This window comes from Triturus cristatus, chromosome 1_1, assembly GCF_964204655.1.
Source record: "Triturus cristatus chromosome 1_1, aTriCri1.1, whole genome shotgun sequence".
Classification (NCBI taxonomy): domain Eukaryota; kingdom Metazoa; phylum Chordata; class Amphibia; order Caudata; family Salamandridae; genus Triturus; species Triturus cristatus.
Window position 1 is genome coordinate 35,160,277 of NC_140579.1, and position 20,872 is coordinate 35,181,148.

Consider the following 20,872-nt stretch of genomic DNA (forward strand, 5'->3'; position numbering starts at 1 on the left):
CACTGATGATGCAAGCTCAAGATGGGGTATTTTATCACTACTCTGCAAGAGGGAGACATTCTTTGACAGAACTGTCAGATTCTAGAGACCACTTTTCTACTGAAAGTACATCTCAGAGGAAAGGACTGGAAATAACTGCTAATTTTTCTTTTTCTCCCTAAAACATAAAAAAAGTTGCATTTGGGGGCAATGGCAATCTATGGGATGTGGTCCTCATAAACGGGGGGCTTGATGAGACCGCCTTAAATTGTATGTGATGCTCATACATGATTACTAGACCCCATACTGAACGAATATCTGGCATTTCTCTTCATCCGTGCTCCCCTCCCTACACTTCCTGTGTCTCCTACCACCCCTCACATTTTGCCTACGTTCAAAGACAAGCCCAGGTTATAGTTGGATCTGAAGCTCTGGCTTTTTGAGGGGGAGGGGGAGCGACATGCCTTGTTACCTGTTCAAAAGTCTGATTCTTCTTTTCAGGGGTCTCCAAGAGATTGCCATTCATGGATGTAGCTGTGATCTTCAAAGCCAGCCTCTGATCTGCAAAGAGAGGGATGCTTGTATTAACATTTAAAAGCAAGGGGCAAACAATGATGAATGATATGAAAATGTTAAAACATAGCCTAAATTATAATCATAATAAGGCAACATTTTACATTAATACATAAACCTTTTACTTTAATACATAAAAATATAATTTAATTAAAGTTAGGGTATGAGTTAATGAAACAAATGTAATTAAAAGGAAATTATGATGAAATACATTATAGCAAGGCTGGCAATAGAGAAGGAAGTAGAGGTCGGATGAAGAAAAAACAGATGAATAAAGATCATTTTAGTTTTATGGATCTGTGGGCGAAATGAAGGCAGGACAAAGTAAAGGTAAGGAAGTAAAGTGTATAAAAGTAACGTCATGCCCATGCTACCTGCTCCTGATTCATTAGGGGTGATGGACGCTGTCTGCTACTTCCCTGCTCCAAGTAACTACCTATATGTGGTAAATAATTTAATTACCGGGACTTAATTTGATGCGGAAAATCTATAATAATAGCTCAGTAAAATAAGAGGCAGAATCCGTGGTATTAGAGGTTCGGAACGGGCTTTATTCCAAAATCAATTCGAATTGAGGACTCCATATTCCATCACCACGAAGGTTCAGGAAGTGAAGGACCCCACTTTATTGACAAGTAATCATTTATATACAATAGGCATTACAGTGAAACAGATGCCGGAGGCGTAACAGTTGATAAAAAAGATAAGAACATACATGCGTAACTAAAGTGGGTGTAACTAAAGAACGTCATCAGGTATGATGTCCTAAATGGGTGGTTCCATGAAAGAATTTCGCAATGTCAGCAGAAATACTTGGCAGAGATGCGCACGCAGCAGCATGACGTGTGATTGACGTGTAACTAGGGGATGAAAAGGGACTTGACATTTAGCTCTACATGTGGAGACAGAAGTCTGGGGTTATGTCAACCTAATCCCAAATCATATCTAATATCCTATGTTTAAAGAACTGTGTTATCCAGAAAGAAAGGTCTCTTAGGATAGAATCTTATTCTATACTGACTATACTGTCCGTTAGTGCGTGTACACGCGTCTAAGTGTCTACACTAGATGCGAGGGCAGAAATCTTCCATAGTAATAGGGCTATTAATTACTTGCATGAAGACAGAGAAGCCGGGCCCTTTGCTCGGTAGCTGGGAGAATGTTTACTTAAACTACTAGACAGGAATGTATTGGATAGGGAGCGGAGCAAAGCAGATAATCTTGAAGGTGAAATACAGTTTTTGGCAGGCAACAGGCTGGAGTCAGGCACCGTTAGCCGCGCAGGGAGTAGGACAAAGTTCATGGGTACAGATGCGAGCTCAGACTGGAGCTTTCAGAGGCAGAAGGCAGAAAAGACTTGATGGCAGAATCAGGGCCTACTCGTCTGAACTGTAAAATGGGATAAGTGAACCATATAAAGCCGGTGGCCTTTCATACTTAGGAATAGAATATCCGGCCCATTCATGGCGGATCTGAAAGAGGACATGTTGACGGTGGACGCACATGTGTTTGCGTCTTCATAACTGGAACTGGAGGAAACATACATGTACTTATGGTTTATACATGAAACCGTTGGGGTCCAAGATAGGGGACATAACTGACCATAAAAATCCATATTTCCACATTCCCTCCTTGTCCCCTACTTGTCCTTAAGAGATATCAATCTTCATCAATCCGTTGATCTGTTCATATAGCATCATTTGTTCTTCTTTCTTCTTCCGGAGTCTTGAATGAAAACTTGGATGTGGGATACACGAGGTGGCACACAGACCACAAATCGCTGGTCCACATTGTAGGCATAAACAGCAACTGAATAGTATGAGAAAGCCAATACCTAGGAAGGATAGGACCCTCCATCCAAAGGTAGATAATACACTCCAAAACCAACTGGACCAAGTCCAGGTGCCTGGATTCTGGTGTATCTGGCTTACAATCTTATGAAGGCGAGTTATGGCTTTATATACAGATGGCGAATTTTCTGGTATGAAAATGCAACAGCTTGATCCGATGACCCTACAAGCTCCGCCCCTATCGGCCAGGATGACGTCAAGGACAAGACGATTTTGAAGCACAACAATCCGCATAGCAGACTGCTCTTCTGTTAAATTGCCTAAGGCGGAAATAGTTTCGTTCACTACTGCTTCAAGGGTTCTGGTTAATCTACGTATCAGCTTACTATTGGTAACTGTACCTATATAGGGAAAGAGACCTTTATTGAAATCTGTGTATTTTTCCCATGCTGTCTCAGTGTAATCGACTATTGGGAGATCTCTCCGTTCTCTATTGTGTACTAAATGAGTATTTTTATGATAATCAGGAGGAGCTAGGAAAACAGGTGGCAAAAGGAATCCAATGTAGCAGGTACCATCCCAATCTAGAGGCAAACGTATATATGCAGTCTGACCACATACAAAGTAGGAATGGCGAGAAGCTCTAAATGTAGACTTGCCTTGATCACTGAATTCTATTACAGTGGTGCATCTACTGTGGCCCATGTGTATAGAGCCATTCTTTCTTATACATAATTCACCTTTAACTGGAAATACTGACATAGCGGGCAAAATTGGTGCAGGTTCGGATTCGACATTCAGGATCATGAGATTAAGCGTGAAATTACCTAATCCATATACTTCATTTTCTAGATCAGTTCCTGTTCTTTTGGGAAGTCCCTTCTTGTCAGGGTAGCAGACTTTAAGTAAAACTAAGTGCAGGTTTCCCCATACCCAGTTGTCTTGATAAACTGCGGAATTCGAATCTTGGGAATTAATTAGACTAAACCATGCTCCACAGGAGCCATTGTGTGTGAACGGGTATGGGAAGAGAGGCAGAATTCCTTTATAGTTCTGATAGGGAGGGAGTCGGCCACATATCCAACAATTTGTAGCATTGCTAACCTGATGGGAATGATGTAACATACTAATAAAAGTGTTGTTGCGCAGCGCAAATCTATATGACAACTCATGCGGGGGAAGTTCACTAAAAGAATGTTCAGTAGTAATTTAATTTATTTAATTTAAGTTTATTATGTTTTGGCTCTCAAAGAGGGCCACATAGAATAAAAACACAATTATACAACAATACTTACAATAAAATCACAGACAAACAGATGAGAAGAAGATACATCATATACACTGGTCTGACAATTGACAGATGCTTCTCTATATTTCATTCAATAAATATTTAAAAAACCTTTAAAAAAGTTAAAAACTTTAAAACAGAACATTTCATTTGGAGGACAGTAAAGTGCATGAAAAAAAGTGTTTACATTTAAAATTCCTAGTTGTAAACAAATAGGTTTCAACCATTTATAACGCAATGGGCGTAAAACAGGACAGATAAACAGAACGTGATTACGATCCTGTACAGCATTATGGCAAAGATTACATATAGGAGATACACCATACCATTTAGCTAAAAGTGGATTTAGTGGAAGCAAATCTTGTCTTAACAGGTACCATAACCTACGGACTCTGTGGGGGATATTCCATGTGAGGTATTGTTGTGGCAGCTTTACTGTGTATGTGTTTAAAAGAAGTTGCCTTTCCGATTTTCCTTGTTGGGCAATAATATCCAATTTATAACTGAGCTCCCAAGATGCACTTTTTAATTTAGATTTTAGTTCGGAGGGAGTAAGTAGGAACAGAGTACTTACATCCAGCTCTAACAGAATTACTGCTTCTCTAAAGTTTTTTACTAACAGGGAAAACTCATTGAAATTGCCCAGAAGCTCATTTTTTATGGCTTCCCGTAAGGAATCCTTTTTACCTCTAGCTATACAAGCTACCCACCTTACCAGAGCTATCAGCCCCTGTACCCAACAACTTCTGAGTCCGAACTCCAATCTACATGAGGATAGAGAACAAGCTGTATTAATGGAAGTAATTCTTCTTAATATCTTTCCTTCCGTTCTATGTAAAAATCCCCAGTGTTTTAACTCTACTAATTCTAACCCATACAATAAAGTTGCAGGGATCTTTGCCCTAAATACCTCCATAAATAGTGTAAGGTGTCTCTTCCCTGTAGCCTTGTACAAGGAGCATAATCCCATACCATGGGCTAATGCTTTACGCGAGTTATGATCTGTATGGGGTTTCTCACTTAAGTTTGCCGATATTATTTTACCCAAAAAGGTGTAGGTTTTTACCACCTCTAACTTATGTCCGCCTATGGCCCATCCATAATTTACAGACCTACATTTTTTCTTTCCAAAAATACACATGATTTTACTTTTCGAAGCATTAATCTTCATGAAATTTGCTTCTGCAAATTGATTTAATGCACATAAGCGGTTAGACAAGCCCTTCGGAGTTAAATCTAATATGAGGATATCATCTGCATACATTAGAATTGATACAGGAGATCCTCCAATTATCGGGGCTATCCCACCGCACACTGAAATGGAAGATGGGAGGTCTGCCGTATAGAGAGAAAACAATATAGGGGCCAATATGCACCCTTGTTTTAGCCCATTAGGTGAGGGAATAGATTGAGACAAACCTCTTTCTCCACCTTGTAATACCTTACACCACGTGTTCGAGTGGAGGGCTTTTACAAGTTCGAGCAAATATAACGGCATCCCTAAAATAGCGAGTTTTCTCCACAGGGTTGGTCGGTCGACCTTATCAAACGCTGTGGAGAAATCAATGAATGCCGCATATATTCCACCACCGCGAACACGTACATATTTATCGACAATCACCTGTAATGCTGTTAAGTTATCAAGTGTACCATGCTCTTTACGAAATCCAGTTTGTTCCAAAGGTAGGATGTCATTCGCTTCCATCCATTCGGAGATTAAAATCAATAGACATTTTGCAAAAATTTTCCCTATCGAATCTAAAAGAGCAATTAAACGATAGTTCCCAGGGCTATCCCGCTCTCCTTTTTTGAATATCGGGATTAATATACTTCCCCTCCACGAATTAGGGACTGATCTCAATAAAAAGCACGCACGGAATACTGAAAGGAGAATCCTACTCCAGGATGTAACGTCTTGTTTTATTATAGACATGGGCAGCTCATCCGGGCCCATAGCTCCGGACGCACTCATACTCTTTATCACCGAAGCGATCATTTTCTCAGATGGGAGCTCTACAATAGGCTGACTATTTAGGCCTAAATCCCAGCTATCCCCCTCTACATTATTAGAAGCATACAAACTAGATATAAATGATATCCAGACATTTTCGGCAATAGAGATAGGGATAGGGGAAGTTCTTACCCCACATCCTTTCCCTATTAGGGTCCAGAATTCTCTAGATTTATTAAAGGTCGATGCCTCTCTTAACCTGATCCAGAGAGAATCTTCTTTTTCTCTTTTTAATTTGATTCTAAGTCTAGCTCGCCTTCTTCTTAATAAGGCTATCTTATACTCATTTTCCTTAGTTCTATTAATGAACTGTTGCCTTACGAGTTTATTTATTTCCTTATTTAGGGGTAATAATAAACTAGGCGGGAGATATGGCTTTTTTGGTTTACTTAATTTCCTAGCTCTCATGGTAAGGGTTTCCTTAAGAGTTTCAAAACATGAAAATTCCCTACCCTGCCAATCATCTAGATCAAGTAAGGTTTGGGCAAGAATATCTTGTACGTCTTTCATAGTGGAAGGGTCCCAGAAACACCTTCCAGACTTGCAATGAATAGAGACACCTTTATTAATTATAGACCATGATTCAGTATCTGGGGTTTGTAATGAAACTGTTATATTAATCATATTATGATCGCTCAAACAAGATTGAGAGATCACAATGTCCTGAACATAAGAAAATGAATCATAATCCGTAATTACATAGTCCAAGATAGATTCACCCCTAAAGGAATTATGTGTAAACTTAGCCGGAGTGTCAGAGGGCATCCTACCATTTACAATTAACCCCTCTACATAGCTAAGTTCTTCAAGTAATATCTTTCCTCTTTTGTTAGTTTTCATTTTACTAGGAAAGATTGCTTGGGGTATATTGCATGCTTCTTCCTTAAATTTATTTCTAAACAAGTCTATACTCGAAGTGGACACTTTACTATTTAGGTCACCCATAAGTAATATATATGGGGGGTGATCGAGCTCCAGTAGTTGTTTAACATAAGAAAACATTCGTTTCAGAACGGTATTAAAAATCTCTTCAGGTGGGATATATGCATTAAGAATTACAAGAGAGGACCGTCTACCTGTGGACACTATATTATTAATAGTAATTGATTGAAAAAGATTACTAGTGTCCTTATAATGGGAAAATTGCCACTGTAATGAGTTTGATAAAAAACAGGCTATTCCTCCTTTCGCGTGCCCTTTTTTTGAGGGTGTGGCAGAGGCCTCAAATACAAAATAATTTTTCCCCCCATAAAGAGAATCTTTGCACCATGTTTCCTGAATACATAGCACATCTGCATTCAGAGAGAACAGATAATCAAACTTCTGAGGACAGTTATGTAATCCTGCCGCATTCCAGGATATGATTTTTAATTGACTGTTAAAGATGTAGAAGCGGTCTTAAGTTGTTCGATGTGTTACTGGATAAAACTCCAGGAAGCCAATTCCAGTGTTGATTATCTTCTGTCATGGAAATAAGAAGATTTTCAGGGGGAGAAGGTACCTGAGAGACCATACGCTTTCCTCTAGAAACCCGTATCTTTAGATCTTTGTTTTGAATAGTTGGGGCTTCTTGCCCAAGTCCCAACTCAGAAGCTCCTTTTCTAAAGAACATATGATTTCCATTATTAATAAAGGGCAGCACATCAATCCCTCTACGTTGAAATGATTCCGCTTGTTGGAGGACAAGATTCGCAATTATTTTTGAACAGAATTTTACCCTTACGCGCGGACCATTTTCAAACCCCATTATTGAAACCAAATCAATGTCGCTTGACAAAATAAGTTTTAAACATTCAATGTCCTTGAAGGAATTCAGCAACCATGATCTGTTCATATTAAGGTCTAAATCAAATAAGGGGAGAAAATCCAGTGACAAAGTATCCACACATGGATTGGGAGTTTTTAGTGTTACAGTAGATGAATTAGTGGTCACATGCGCTAAAGGCCAAAAAGTAGATGCCGATGGATTAAGTGCTATTTTTTCAATAGGCCTATTACTTATAACTTCATCCTTTAGTTCAAGAGGTTCTATCCCACCAGCCTCGGAACAAAGGGGTCCTCCATCCAAGGCGCTGACACCGGGGGGGCCTTCAGCTAGAGGATCGGTGAGGCCACCAGCAGCCCCAATAGATGAAGTCTCCTGTATTAAACTATCTAGAGTTTCTATAACATCAGTTACTTCTGTATTTACTTGCTCTTGAAAGATAATTTTCCTCTGTCTTTTCTTCTTATATTTGCGAACAGGTTTCCTATTTTTCCCTTTAATCTTTCTGTTTTTTTCTCTTACTGTCCCAGTAGTCACCACAATACCTTCAGGTTCTTTTTTATCCTGAATAAAAATAGGAAAAAATTCGCTTCCAGCGGTTGGGTTAACCTCTGCCGATTGTTCTTCCTTCAAAATCGGTTCTAATTCTTTCCTCAAAGATGCAGAGATTGGTAAAGTAGAGGTTGTGGGCTCATGAATATCTACTTTTAATACCAACCCCGCAGATACATTTTTTCTTAATGCAGTGTTACTATCAATAACGTTCTGAACAATAGGTTCGATAGGAAAAATAGACCTGTTCACAGCATTTTTGGCAATTAATACTTTCAATATTTCAGTAACTGAATCCATAATACAGTCAGTGCTCCCCACGAATTTATTCAATAAACCTAATATGGAGGTCAGCAGATGCTCAAGTGCTATCAGAGAATCAGAAATTGGTTTTTCATTTTTTATATATTCAGGTGCAGTAAGAGAGCAGATACCTGATAGGTTAAGTTGAGGAGATTTCAAATCACTCTGCAGTGAAAAAATATCATTAGATGTCATAGAGGGGGTGCTACTATATAGCCGTAATCCTGAAGGCGTTGCTCCGTTTAAGGAAATACAAGGATCAGGCTGTTTCACAACCCTCTCACCCATATAGCGACCACACAATTCTAGATCAATACTAGACGGAATAGAGATTTCTTTTATATCCTCCACCTTCTCTTCTGTAACCTTAGGAGTATTATACTGAAAACCTTTCAAATCTGCCTTCAGTAAGACTGAATTATCTCCTTTGGGAGGATATGCTAGGATGTCTACATCTTTAGTCAAGAGTAAGGTGGGAGAAACTTTTTCCGTAGCTGACCTAGAGTTAGTGTCGAAGGCTGCTTCTATCTGCGGTTCCGTCGTAGTTATTGTCTCATTGTCGGAAGTGACTGGAACTTCCATATATTTATTCTCTGGTTTTTCCCATAGTTTAAACAACTGCATCTGTCCCTTCAATTGTAGACTATGTTCAAAATTATTCCTCAGGGGGTTGGACCTAGTTTTAATACATGATCTCCCCCCTAAGACTCTTCCAGAGCGTAGTTTTTTTGCTGTCATTTTATATCAAGTAAAAGGATAAAAGCAAAAACTAATACACAATAAATAAACCAATGATATACTAAGAATCAACTGTCAATGTTTATATCTGCGACCAGTCAATAGTTGTATAGTTGTATCACCCTCACCGTTTTATCGCCTTCAATAGCTGTAGGGAATGTACATGCTGTGAGCAGCAATATGGAAATGACAGGGCCCTGCCCGGCCAACCTCGGCCACTGAGGGCCACAGAGGGCCCGCCCTTTGCCCGGGCTTAGCCCGGCGTCCGCCCGCGCGTGTCCCGCGACGCGGGAGGTGTGCTTGTTTTTATGGGACCTCCGGGCGCGTGATTAGCGTCACCTGCTCCTGGGGCTGGGGATTCTGGGGGCTGAAGTTTTTCTCCTCTCGGCGGCCGCGTAGTCAGCAAAGCGGCGGCAGGAGAAATGAGAGCCAGCAGCAACCACAGGACAAGCAGGGAAAGCAGGTAACTATCTGCAGGGTTCCAATGTTCATAATCAGCTCAGGGCAACAGCCGCTCCCCCGGAGGTGTGCTTGTTTTTATGGGACCTCCGGGCGCGTGATTAGCGTCACCTGCTCCTGGGGCTGGGGATTCTGGGGGCTGAAGTTTTTCTCCTCTCGGCGGCCGCGTAGTCAGCAAAGCGGCGGCGGGAGAAATGAGAGCCAGCAGCAACCACAGGACAAGCAGGGAAAGCAGGTAACTATCTGCAGGGTTCCAATGTTCATAATCAGCTCAGGGCAACACCCGCTCCCCCGGAGGTGTGCTTGTTTTTATGGGACCTCCGGGCGCGTGATTAGCGTCACCTGCTCCTGGGGCTGGGGATTCTGGGGGCTGAAGTTTTTCTCCTCTCGGCGGCCGCGTAGTCAGCAAAGCGGCGGCGGGAGAAATGAGAGCCAGCAGCAACCACAGGACAAGCAGGGAAAGCAGGTAACTATCTGCAGGGTTCCAATGTTCATAATCAGCTCAGGGCAACACCCAGTAGTAACATTATAAACATGTTTAGAAATAGGATAATATATGTGCAACAATATACTTGCAGCTATCATTAAAAGACATAAGAAAAACAAAATTAATAACGTCACTGTGCAATGACTACGCAGTGATTTATAGTACGCATGTTGTTTCATTCGCTTCCTTCGGTGTCTTTCTCTATTCAGGTCTAGGGGATTCATGTCAGGGACAAATTCGACCGATTCACCTTGGAGAGGACTTAAACAATCAAATTGTCTGACTTGGTAGACCTTAACTTTAGTCTGTATTGTTCTTTGTCATTCAGTTCAACCAAAGGAAGTTTTGAGTCAATCGGTGAAGACACGCAAGGTGTGTCATTTACATCGGACGGTAGTCCATGAAATTTCTTGATATGACTTGAATGTATCCAGCCTTTTCGACCTTCGATCTTCACGGCTGTCCTCGTTGTTAACAGTACGAGTTGAGGCGATCTCCACCTAGGATCCAGCTGGGACTTCCGGTCAAAATTCCTCACTAACACCAAATCCCCTGGAATTACGTCATGGGGTTTCACCTCGGTGTTGTCGGGAAAGGCTGCAGCTACCTGTGAACGACAAGATTGTAGTGCAGACATCAAGGAAGCCAAGTAATCTGTCAGCATGTTACAGTCAACATCAGTTATTTTTCGTGGTATAGGCGTCCCCCACATATTTGGTGGTCTACCAAAGACCACCTCATAAGGGGATAGCCCTGTTCGAGAGTGCGCTACCATTCTCATGTAAAAGAGTGCAACTGGTAAGGCTACTACCCAGTCGACACCTTTCTCTCTACATATTTTGGACAATCTAATTTTCAGAGTTTGATTATGTCGTTCCACGAGACCTGCTGCCTCGGGGTGTCGGACACAGTGAAATCTCCACTGATAGCCTAACAAAAGTGAAACGTGTTTCATTAGTTCGGAGGAGAACGGCTGGCCGTTATCTGAGTAGACAGCACGTGGTAAACCGTATCGTGGGAAGAATTCTCGAACCAACTGTTTGGCAGTAGTCGGGGCAGTGTAATCTGAAACCGGGTATGCCTCTGTCCAACGGGAAAGAGCACAGACAACTACGAGAACATATTTGAATCCTCGACATCGTTCCATCTGGATATAATCCATCTGGAGGACTTCAAAAGAGTGATCAGGAGGCTGAAATCCACCCTGTTCTACGGGAATGCTTTTACCTGGGTTAAACTGACAACAGATCATACAGGTACGGACTTTTTGTTTAGCTGCTGCTCGTAAATGTTTGTTGAACCAAATGTGTTGAATGCTGTCTAGCATAGCTTTTTCTCCTAGGTGCGCTGGACTATGTACAGTGTTAATGATAACTTGGACCATTGAATCAGGAAGGAACCACACAGATTTTTCCTTCGTCATCCATCCTTGATCCGTTTGGGTCCCTCCTAATTCAGTCCATTTCTTTATTTCATCTGGTGTAGCATGTGTCTGTATGTCAATTACGTCAAGAGCGGGATCCTTAACCATCATGCAATGTGTTGGTGTCGGAACTATTGTCTTTGTCATGTCAGACGTGTGGGTTTGAGCAGTCTGTTTAGCTGTTCTGTCAGCTAAATCATTGCCTTGGGAAATGATACCAGTAACTTTCGTATGAGCTTTACATTTCATAATTGATATTGCAGTGGGTAGATGTATTGCATCTAGTAAGGCATGAATAAGGGGTCCGTGCTGAATGTGGGCACCGTGAGAAGTTAAATAACCTCTCTCTCGCCACAGCACGCCGAAGTCATGGACGACTCCGAATGCATAACGTGAATCTGTGTATATGTTGACTTTCTTATTTGTGGCTTGAATACAGGCTTGTGTCAGAGCGACGAGCTCTGCTACTTGAGCGGACAAGGTATTTATGCGATTTGTTTCAATAACTTCAGTATCTGTTGTGACTGCATACGCGGCCACTAACTCTCCTGTACTTGTTCTCATACATGACCCATCTACATACAACGTCAGGTCTGGATCTGACAATGGAACGTCTGTCAAGTCTTGTCTAGGTTTCGTCGTGATAGTGACAACTTCAATACAATCATGTGCAAGTGGGTCTGTTCCGTTTACTGGTAACAGTGTGGCAGGATTCAATGTACTACAACGTCTGATTTCTATATGTGGCTGAAACAATGTTAATTCGTAACCAGTGAGTCGTGCTATAGTCAAGTGTTGTGTCTGTGTGCGGTTCAAGAGAACCTCTACTGCATGTGGTACTTGTACTGTCAATTGGTGTCCTAACACTATGGCATCGCTTTGTCTAATTGCTAAAGCTGTTGCTGCCACTGATTTCAGGCACGCAGGCAGAGCCTGAGCTACGGGATCTAATGTACTAGAAAAATAAGCACACGGTTTGTGTGATCCTGCTTGTTCCTGAGTGAGTACTGACAAAGCAGTACCTTCGCGTTCTGTAACAAAGAGCGTAAAATGTTTATAGTAACATGGTGTTGCTAAAACGGGTGCTTGACATAAAGCTTTCTTTAGGCTTTCAAAAGCTTGTGTATGTTCCTGTGTCCAAGGGAGGACAGTCGATGTGGCTGCCTCCTGTGTTGTCAACTGAATGAGTGGTTTTGCTAGAAATGCATACTGAGGAATCCACTGCCTACAATATGAAGTGAGGCCTATAAAAGCCCGCACCTCCTTTTGTGTCTTGGGTATTGGCATGTTAGCAATTAACTGGATGCGATCTGGTGTAAGCTGCCTTCCCTCCTTGGACAGCGAGTGACCAAGGTAAACAACTCGCTGGACACAGAATTGCAGCTTAGAAGGGGACACCTTGTGCCCCTTTTCGGCCAAAAAATGTAAAACCGTCAGTGAGGCTTTTTCACATTCAGGTTCGCTTCTAGCGGTGATCAGCAGATCATCGACATATTGAAGCAGGGCAGTGTTGACTGGCATGTGTATACTGTCAAGTTCTCGTTTCAGTGCTTGGCTATAGATGCTCGGGCTTTCTGTGAATCCTTGAGGTGCGCGTGTGAATTTAAAGCTTCGTCCATTTAAACTAAATCCGAACAAGTATTGGCTTTCCGGATCTATTGGGACGCTGAAAAAGGCATTCTTGAGATCAATTACAGTAAAGAATGTTGCTTCGGAATCAATAGCTGTCAATAATGAAGAAATGTCTGGAACTACGGGGTATTGTGGTACAATACATTTATTTAATTCGCGCAGATCAATGACCAGTCGATATACTGGCGGGGCCCTTGGATCAGTTCGTTTAAGAATCGGAATTATCGGTGAATTACATACATTGGAGTCTGTTTCCACAACCACTCCTTGGGTAATAAGTTCGTCAATGATTTGCAGTAAAGCCACTACAGCATCTGGTGGTAACTTGTATTATCGCTTTCGTGGTAGTACCACTCCTGCCTTTAGTGTGACTCGATATGGTGTAATGTTCATGCAACCAACATCTGTAGGGCCTTGTGCCCATAAATGTGTGGGTAAAGTCTGCAGTCGGTGATCCATGTCTCGGGACACATAGTGCCCTTTGAAATCACGTAAAAACAATCTTACTCCTTCCGGAGAACAACATATTATAGCTCCTAGAGCTTTCAAAGTTTTTATACCTAACAAGTTTTCTGGGCATGATTTAGTAAGCAATAAATCTGTAGTTCGTGTCAAAGGACCAATCGTAAGGGGAAGAGGCTGTGATACTTCGTTAACGATAGGTTTTCCTGAAAACCCAAGGGAAATATTCTGTGAGCCTGAGAGGGGTGCCCCTGGAACTTCACTACGTCTTATTGTTGTTCGGCTTGCCCCTGTATCAAGTAAAAATTTTCTATCTTGGCCTAATAGTTCACTGTGTACATAAGGTCCTTCTTGATCTACAGGGACCTCAATAAGGGGTAAGCCAACTTCCCTCTCTAGGCTGTTTCATGAGTATCGTTGATAATCAGGATAGTCATACTGTGCGGTCTGGTACATCTGTCGTGTCGTTGTTTGTGTGGCAGCAATAGGCTGCGGTGGTGGAGCTGGCATAGACTGTTGCGGAGCTGGCATGGCCTGTGCATGCTGCGGGGCTCCTTGTTGGTTCTGATCCTGTCTAAGTGGCCGTGGTCTTTCTTTTGTATTACCTATGGCGATATTATGTTTTAAAACTGGACAATCGTGTACATAATGACCTGGCTGTTTACAATAGTTGCATGTCCCTTTTACAGGACCTGTTGAAACACTGGACTGTATCATACCCTTTTTATGACCGTCAGCTGGAACTGTCTGGGAAACTAGCATTTTCATTTTCGTGTCTTTCATGCGTCTTTGTTCATGTTCTTGTTCCTCTCTAATTCTATTGTGATGGTACTGTAGCATTTGTAACATTTGTGACGGAGTGTTACCTTGCCAGGTACTCTCGAATTTCAATACTCTATTCTTAACTTGGGGCAAAGAATTTTCAACTAACTTTGTCACAAACAGATGTGGATACGACTCGCTACTTGCTTTTATTCCACTATTTATACCAAAACATTTTTCGAATCGGGCGTAGAAATCACTAGTGTCCTCGTCTGGTTTTTGTTTACAGGCTGAGATTGCACCCCAGTCTTCCTTTTTCGTAGTTAATAAACGTGGCAGTACCTGTACTAGTAAACCTGGTAGTGTTTTGGTCTTCTCCCCAAGCCCTGCACCTGGACCTCGAGCTTTTTCTTCGTTTTCTAATGCTGTCCAATCTATCTTTTGGTCTCCCACCTCCCAATCCTTTTCCTTGAGTTTTTCATAAATGCCCGCAGGCATTAATACCTTCAATATTGTCATAATGTCGGGGTAGGTATACTCTCCCATGAGTAACATGTCTTTAATTTCTCGGTGGAAACCCGCTGGGTCTTTGTCATGACTGGGTACCACCTTCTTCATTTCCAATAGTTCTATTTTAGATATGGGTGTGTATACAAACACACGTTTAAACTGATTGTCCTCACCTTTTATCGGGTGGACTTCGCGTAAGGGATTCTGTCTATCCATATAGTACGTCGTTCTTTCCTTGATGGGCAGTGAAACATGTTCGGGACATACAAAAAGAATGTACTGCTTTCTGGATTCTAGTATTTCTCTAATTAGCTCAGTACCTGAACCTCTCCATTTATTCGTTAGTAATTTAGTCAATATATCAGGTAAGGGACCAGGATCGGAGTGTTGGCTTTTATATAATATAAGGAGTTGTTGAATCATATAGATACCAGCTAAACGCTGTTCATCTGGGGCGAGGTTCAAAAACGTGTGTGCTAATATATCATCACTATATTTTCCGGGACTATCGACCCAATGAACGGCTGACCTGGCTAATTCTTGTTCGTCCATAGAATCGAGTATATGATAACCCCTTCGTTCTCGGAGTAGTTTGTCAGCGGCTTGGAACGAATGTTCGGGGGACCTTATATTTATTATAGGAGTTTGGAAATTTCTGCTATTATCTGGATGTACCGGACGTATCGGATCAGTGAAGCATCTAGTATTATTGCAAGATCTTCCTCTACCTACATAGGCCATGGTTTCTAACTGTCCTGTGGGCAGTTCTAATTCTTCCTCGTCTTCGGTTTGTTCAGGTTCGTCTACTGCTAATCTTTCTTCGTGTATTCGTTCTATTTCTTTGCGGATCTTTCGGCACATAGCTACTATACATGATCGTTTATCATGTCTCCCCTCTGATATATTCTGACTCCATGTGGTAAGAATTTGCATTTCTTTCGGATTTACCCCTGGTTGGTCTTGATTTCTGATCACACAATTTATGAGGAAACGTAACAGTTCCCCCTGTATTTCCACTTTTTGGTACTCCATGGCTCTGTTAATACTCTCAGAATCTCGCCCTGACTGGACAAAGTGATATATATTTTCTAAGTGTGTAGTCATTCCTGGTAGCTTCCCTAAATATATAGCAGCTCGTCGGATACGTAATGATGCTAGCATCATCTCGTCCCCTTTTCCGGGCACAGGATCATATCTACAATCTATTAGAAGTTCCTTGAGCGTGTTGGGAGTTACTAGTTTGGGCGTACGTTGGTGGGCTAATTCTTGAAAGGAAAGTTTATTTACTCTGGGTGGCGTGGAAAAAATGTTTGATGTACCTCCGGTAGCCCCACCTGGGGTGCTGGATGTGAAAGGATTCGTCGAACGTGATATAGCAACTATAGGTGTGGATACAGATGTCGAAGCAGATGTGCTTGCCTGAACTTGTGTCGGAGTTTGCTGTTGCGGAGGTACAGACGGAAGAGGATCTTGGCGTTGAACCCCCTCTGCAGGCGGTCTATGTGGCGCAGCATTAGCATACTCGGGAGCTGCGTCGTCTAAATAAGAGGAAAGAAAAACATCTTCTGCGGTTCTGGGATGCCCTTTGGGATGTACCTTTATCGGAAACAATGGGGGTGGCAAGTCTTTTGGTATCTCCGGAGTAGCCTTAGGTAATCCTTCGGCCAGGAGAGGATACATACCATTCATAAGGGCATTTCGTTGTCTGTCTACTTGTTCTGATTTCACTCGAGTACCTTCTTCAATTAATATATTTTCTCGAACTTTATTTAAATTCTCCTTACTCTTCTCTTCCTGTCTACGTGCTTTTTCTGTACGTCTATACGATTCTTTACGCCATAATTCAATGGCGTCTTTCTGTGATTGTCTAGCTTTCTTTTTCCATAATTCTTCCTCTACTTTCATGATGCAATCTGCATCCCAGGTCCCAGCTGCGGGCCACCTCTGACTTTCTGGTAATTCCTTGGTGTAGTCTACCCATAAATCAAGAAATAATATGGCGTCTAGGCCATGTTTATGATACATAAAGTACCCTGGAGTGTCCCTAGGAGGAATGGGAACAGCTTCTTCGAGTACCCCTTTTCTAGTTTTGATCTGTCTTAATTTCGAAAAGAGCGGCATTTTGAGAACTGATCTGATCTGATACCTAATTTTGAACACGTTTAATACAACGAAACACAATAATGAACAGTCATTCACACCACAATATGCAGAACGTATTTAAAACATTTAACATTTAACATTTAATGAACAACAATGATGGCCGTTCACTAAGCATAATACTCGATACTAACTAGATAATTCTGACTTCATATACTAGACATACTTGATATACTGCTAAACAGTACAGATACACTGCTGAAACAGTGCAGACCGGATTTGTGTACCCAAACCCGTCTTGACCGGCACAACCTATGTGCACGTCAGAACGCCTCCCCGACAATGGTACTCACCGGGTAGCTCGGAACGGAAGGCCTTGGAACTGAACTGAACTGGACTCGGACCGGACTGGACTCGACTCGGAACTTCGGAACTTCGGAACTGGTGGGCCTCTGTATACCTCGGATCTTGCTCTCTTAGCTAGGCTCTGGTCGGGATACTTCGCACTTCTCACCGCCTCGTCTGGGTGTTGATCGCAGCCTCAGTTACCCCCGCTCGGCAGGAGGGAGATACAGGAAATCCTGTGGGTACGCGTTGTTGTCCGTCCAGCTGTGACAGGAGACCGGGCCTGCAACGCACCTCCGGCGCGTGAGATGAGAAAGTGTCCCTGTTCGGGCGCCATATATGTGGTAAATAATTTAATTACCGGGACTTAATTTGATGCGGAAAATCTATAATAATAGCTCAGTAAAATAAGAGGCAGAATCCGTGGTATTAGAGGTTCGGAACGGGCTTTATTCCAAAATCAATTCGAATTGAGGACTCCATATTCCATCACCACGAAGGTTCAGGAAGTGAAGGACCCCACTTTATTGACAAGTAATCATTTATATACAATAGGCATTACAGTGAAACAGATGCCGGAGGCGTAACAGTTGATAAAAAAGATAAGAACATACATGCGTAACTAAAGTGGGTGTAACTAAAGAACGTCATCAGGTATGATGTCCTAAATGGGTGGTTCCATGAAAGAATTTCGCAATGTCAGCAGAAATACTTGGCAGAGATGCGCACGCAGCAGCATGACGTGTGATTGACGTGTAACTAGGGGATGAAAAGGGACTTGACATTTAGCTCTACATGTGGAGACAGAAGTCTGGGGTTATGTCAACCTAATCCCAAATCATATCTAATATCCTATGTTTAAAGAACTGTGTTATCCAGAAAGAAAGGTCTCTTAGGATAGAATCTTATTCTATACTGACTATACTGTCCGTTAGTGCGTGTACAAGCGTCTAAGTGTCTACACTAGATGCGAGGGCAGAAATCTTCCATAGTAATAGGGCTATTAATTACTTGCATGAAGACAGAGAAGCCGGGCCCTTTGCTCGGTAGCTGGGAGAATGTTTACTTAAACTACTAGACAGGAATGTATTGGATAGGGAGCGGAGCAAAGCAGATAATCTTGAAGGTGAAATACAGTTTTTGGCAGGCAACAGGCTGGAGTCAGGCACCGTTAGCCGCGCAGGGAGTAGGACAAAGTTCATGGGTACAGATGCGAGCTCAGACTGGAGCTTTCAGAGGCAGAAGGCAGAAAAGACTTGATGGCAGAATCAGGGCCTACTCGTCTGAACTGTAAAATGGGATAAGTGAACCATATAAAGCCGGTGGCCTTTCATACTTAGGAATAGAATATCCGGCCCATTCATGGCGGATCTGAAAGAGGACATGTTGACGGTGGACGCACATGTGTTTGCGTCTTCATAACTGGAACTGGAGGAAACATACATGTACTTATGGTTTATACATGAAAATGTTGGGGTCCAAGATAGGGGACATAACTGACCATAAAAATCCATATTTCCACACTTCCCATGCCACTCGCAGATACTCCGCCACCTACACTCATAGATACCCTTTCACCTTCCTCCCGCCTCCAAGAAACGACCCTTCCCATGCCACTTGCAGGTGCTCTGCCACCTACCACTCATAGATTCCCTTTCACCTTCCTCCCGCCTCCAAGAAACAACCCTTCCCATGCCACTTGCAGGTGCTCTGCCACCTACCACTCATAGATACCCTTTCACCTTCCTCCCCCCTCCAAGAAACAACCCTTCCCATTCCACTCGCAGGTACTCCGCCACCTACCACTCATAGATACCCTTTCACCTTCCTCCCACCTCCAAGAAACGACCCTTCCCATGCCACTTGCCGGTGCTCTGCCACCTACCACTCATAGATACCCTTTCACCTTCCTCCCGCCTCCAAGAAACGACCCTTCCCATGCCACTTGCAGGTGCTCTGCCACCTACCACTCATAGATACCCTTTCACCTTCCTCCCGCCTCCAAGAAACGACCCTTCCCATGGCACTCTCAGGTACTCCGCCACCTACCACTCATAGATACCCTTTCACCTTCCTCCCGCCTCCAAGAAACGACCCTTCCCATGCCACATGCAGGTGCTCTGCCACCTACCACTCATAGATACCCTTTCACCTTCCTCCCGCCTCCAAAAAACGACCCTTCCCATGCCACTTGCAGGTACTCTGCCACCTACCACTCATAGATACCCTTTCACCTTCCTCCCGCCTCCAAGAAACGACCGTTCCCATGCCACTTGCAGGTGCTCTGCCACCTACCACTCATAGATACCCTATCACCTTCCTCCCGCCTCCAAGAAACGACCCTTCCCATGCCACTCGCAGGTACTCCGCCACCTACCACTCGTAGATACCCTTTCAACTTCCTTCGCCTCCAAGAAACGACCCTTCCCATGCCACTTGCCGGTGCTCTGCCACCTACCACTCATAGATACCCTTTCACCTTCCTCCCGCCTCCAAGAAACGACCCTTCCCATGCCACTTGCAGGTGCTCTGCCACCTACCACTCATAGATACCCTTTCACCTTCCTCCCGCCTCCAAGAAACGACCCTTCCCATGGCACTCTCGGGTACTCCGCCACCTACCACTCATAGATACCCTTTCACCTTCCTCCTGCCTCCAAGAAACGACCCTTCCCATGCCACTTGCAGGTGCTCTGCCACCTGCACCTGAAACTCACCATCTGGCGGAAGAGCAAAGACCTGCACCTCGGCCAGCAACAGATACTCCCAGCGTCCAGGAATGCTGACCGTCACATAGCGCCCAAACAAGCCACCGCAGTTGAAAGATTTTGTTATTCCTGCACTGAGTGTGACAATAGTGATGCACCTGTGAAGAGAAGTACAAAATGTTGAGTATGGTGAATGCCTTTCTTGTGCACAAGAGAATTAGGACCTGAGAGTTCTAACTTCTTGGAGATAGCACAGCAAATCCTGAGACTGTGATCCTTAGAATGCGATCTGTCTCTGAGACAGAAAAGCAGTGGCGATAGCACAACCAACTCTGATAAAGGGCACTAGATCCTCGTAGGTGAGCAATTTGGAGATAGGAAAGCTGATCATGAGACCGATACCTTAGGAATACACAGATATGCAAATAGCATAATGAATTCTGAGACTGGGGAAAAACTCCTGGAGGTCAAAGGTATGGACATAACTCTTCCAATCATGAGGCTGTGGGCTACACCCTGGGAGTTCAAAGATGTGGACATACCTTTTCAAATCATGAGACTGTGGGCTAGAGCCTGCGAGTTCAAATGTGTTGACATAACTCTTCCAATATTGAGACTGTGGCCTAGAACCTGAGAGTTCAAAGGTGTGAACATAACTCTTCCAATCATAAGACTGAGGGCTAGATGATGAGAGTTCAAATGTGTGGACATAACTCTTCAAATCATGATATTGTGGGATAGATCCCGAGAGTACAAAGGTATATACATAACTCTCCATCTCATGAGACTGTGGCCTAGATCCTGATAGCTCAAATGTGTGGACATAACTCTTCCAATCATGAAACTGTGGCCTTGACCCTGGGAGTACAAAGATATGGACATAACTCTTCCAATCATGAGACTGTGGGCTAGACCTTGAGCGTTCAAAGGTGTGGACATAACTCTTTCAATCATGAGACTGTGGCCTAGACCCTGGGAGTAAAAA

At 43.0% G+C, this 20,872-nt stretch overlaps 1 protein-coding gene and 1 long non-coding RNA gene across 2 annotated transcripts in view; both read right to left on the minus strand.

Annotated features, from left to right (window-relative positions):
* Positions 1-538, minus strand: part of LOC146869263 (uncharacterized) — a 39,625-nt gene extending 39,087 nt beyond the window's left edge. Inside the window, exon 1 of the long non-coding RNA XR_014981371.1 lies at positions 452-538. This is a non-coding gene — a long non-coding RNA (uncharacterized LOC146869263). The remainder of the gene's footprint in view (positions 1-451) is intronic.
* Positions 539-19,804: 19,266 nt separating this feature from the next.
* The window catches only part of LOC146869264 (uncharacterized), a 105,987-nt gene continuing 104,919 nt past the window's right edge, over positions 19,805-20,872 (minus strand). Inside the window, exon 9 of the mRNA XM_085632983.1 lies at positions 19,805-20,045. Within this exon, the coding sequence (XP_085489109.1) occupies positions 19,805-20,045 (241 nt within the window). The remainder of the gene's footprint in view (positions 20,046-20,872) is intronic.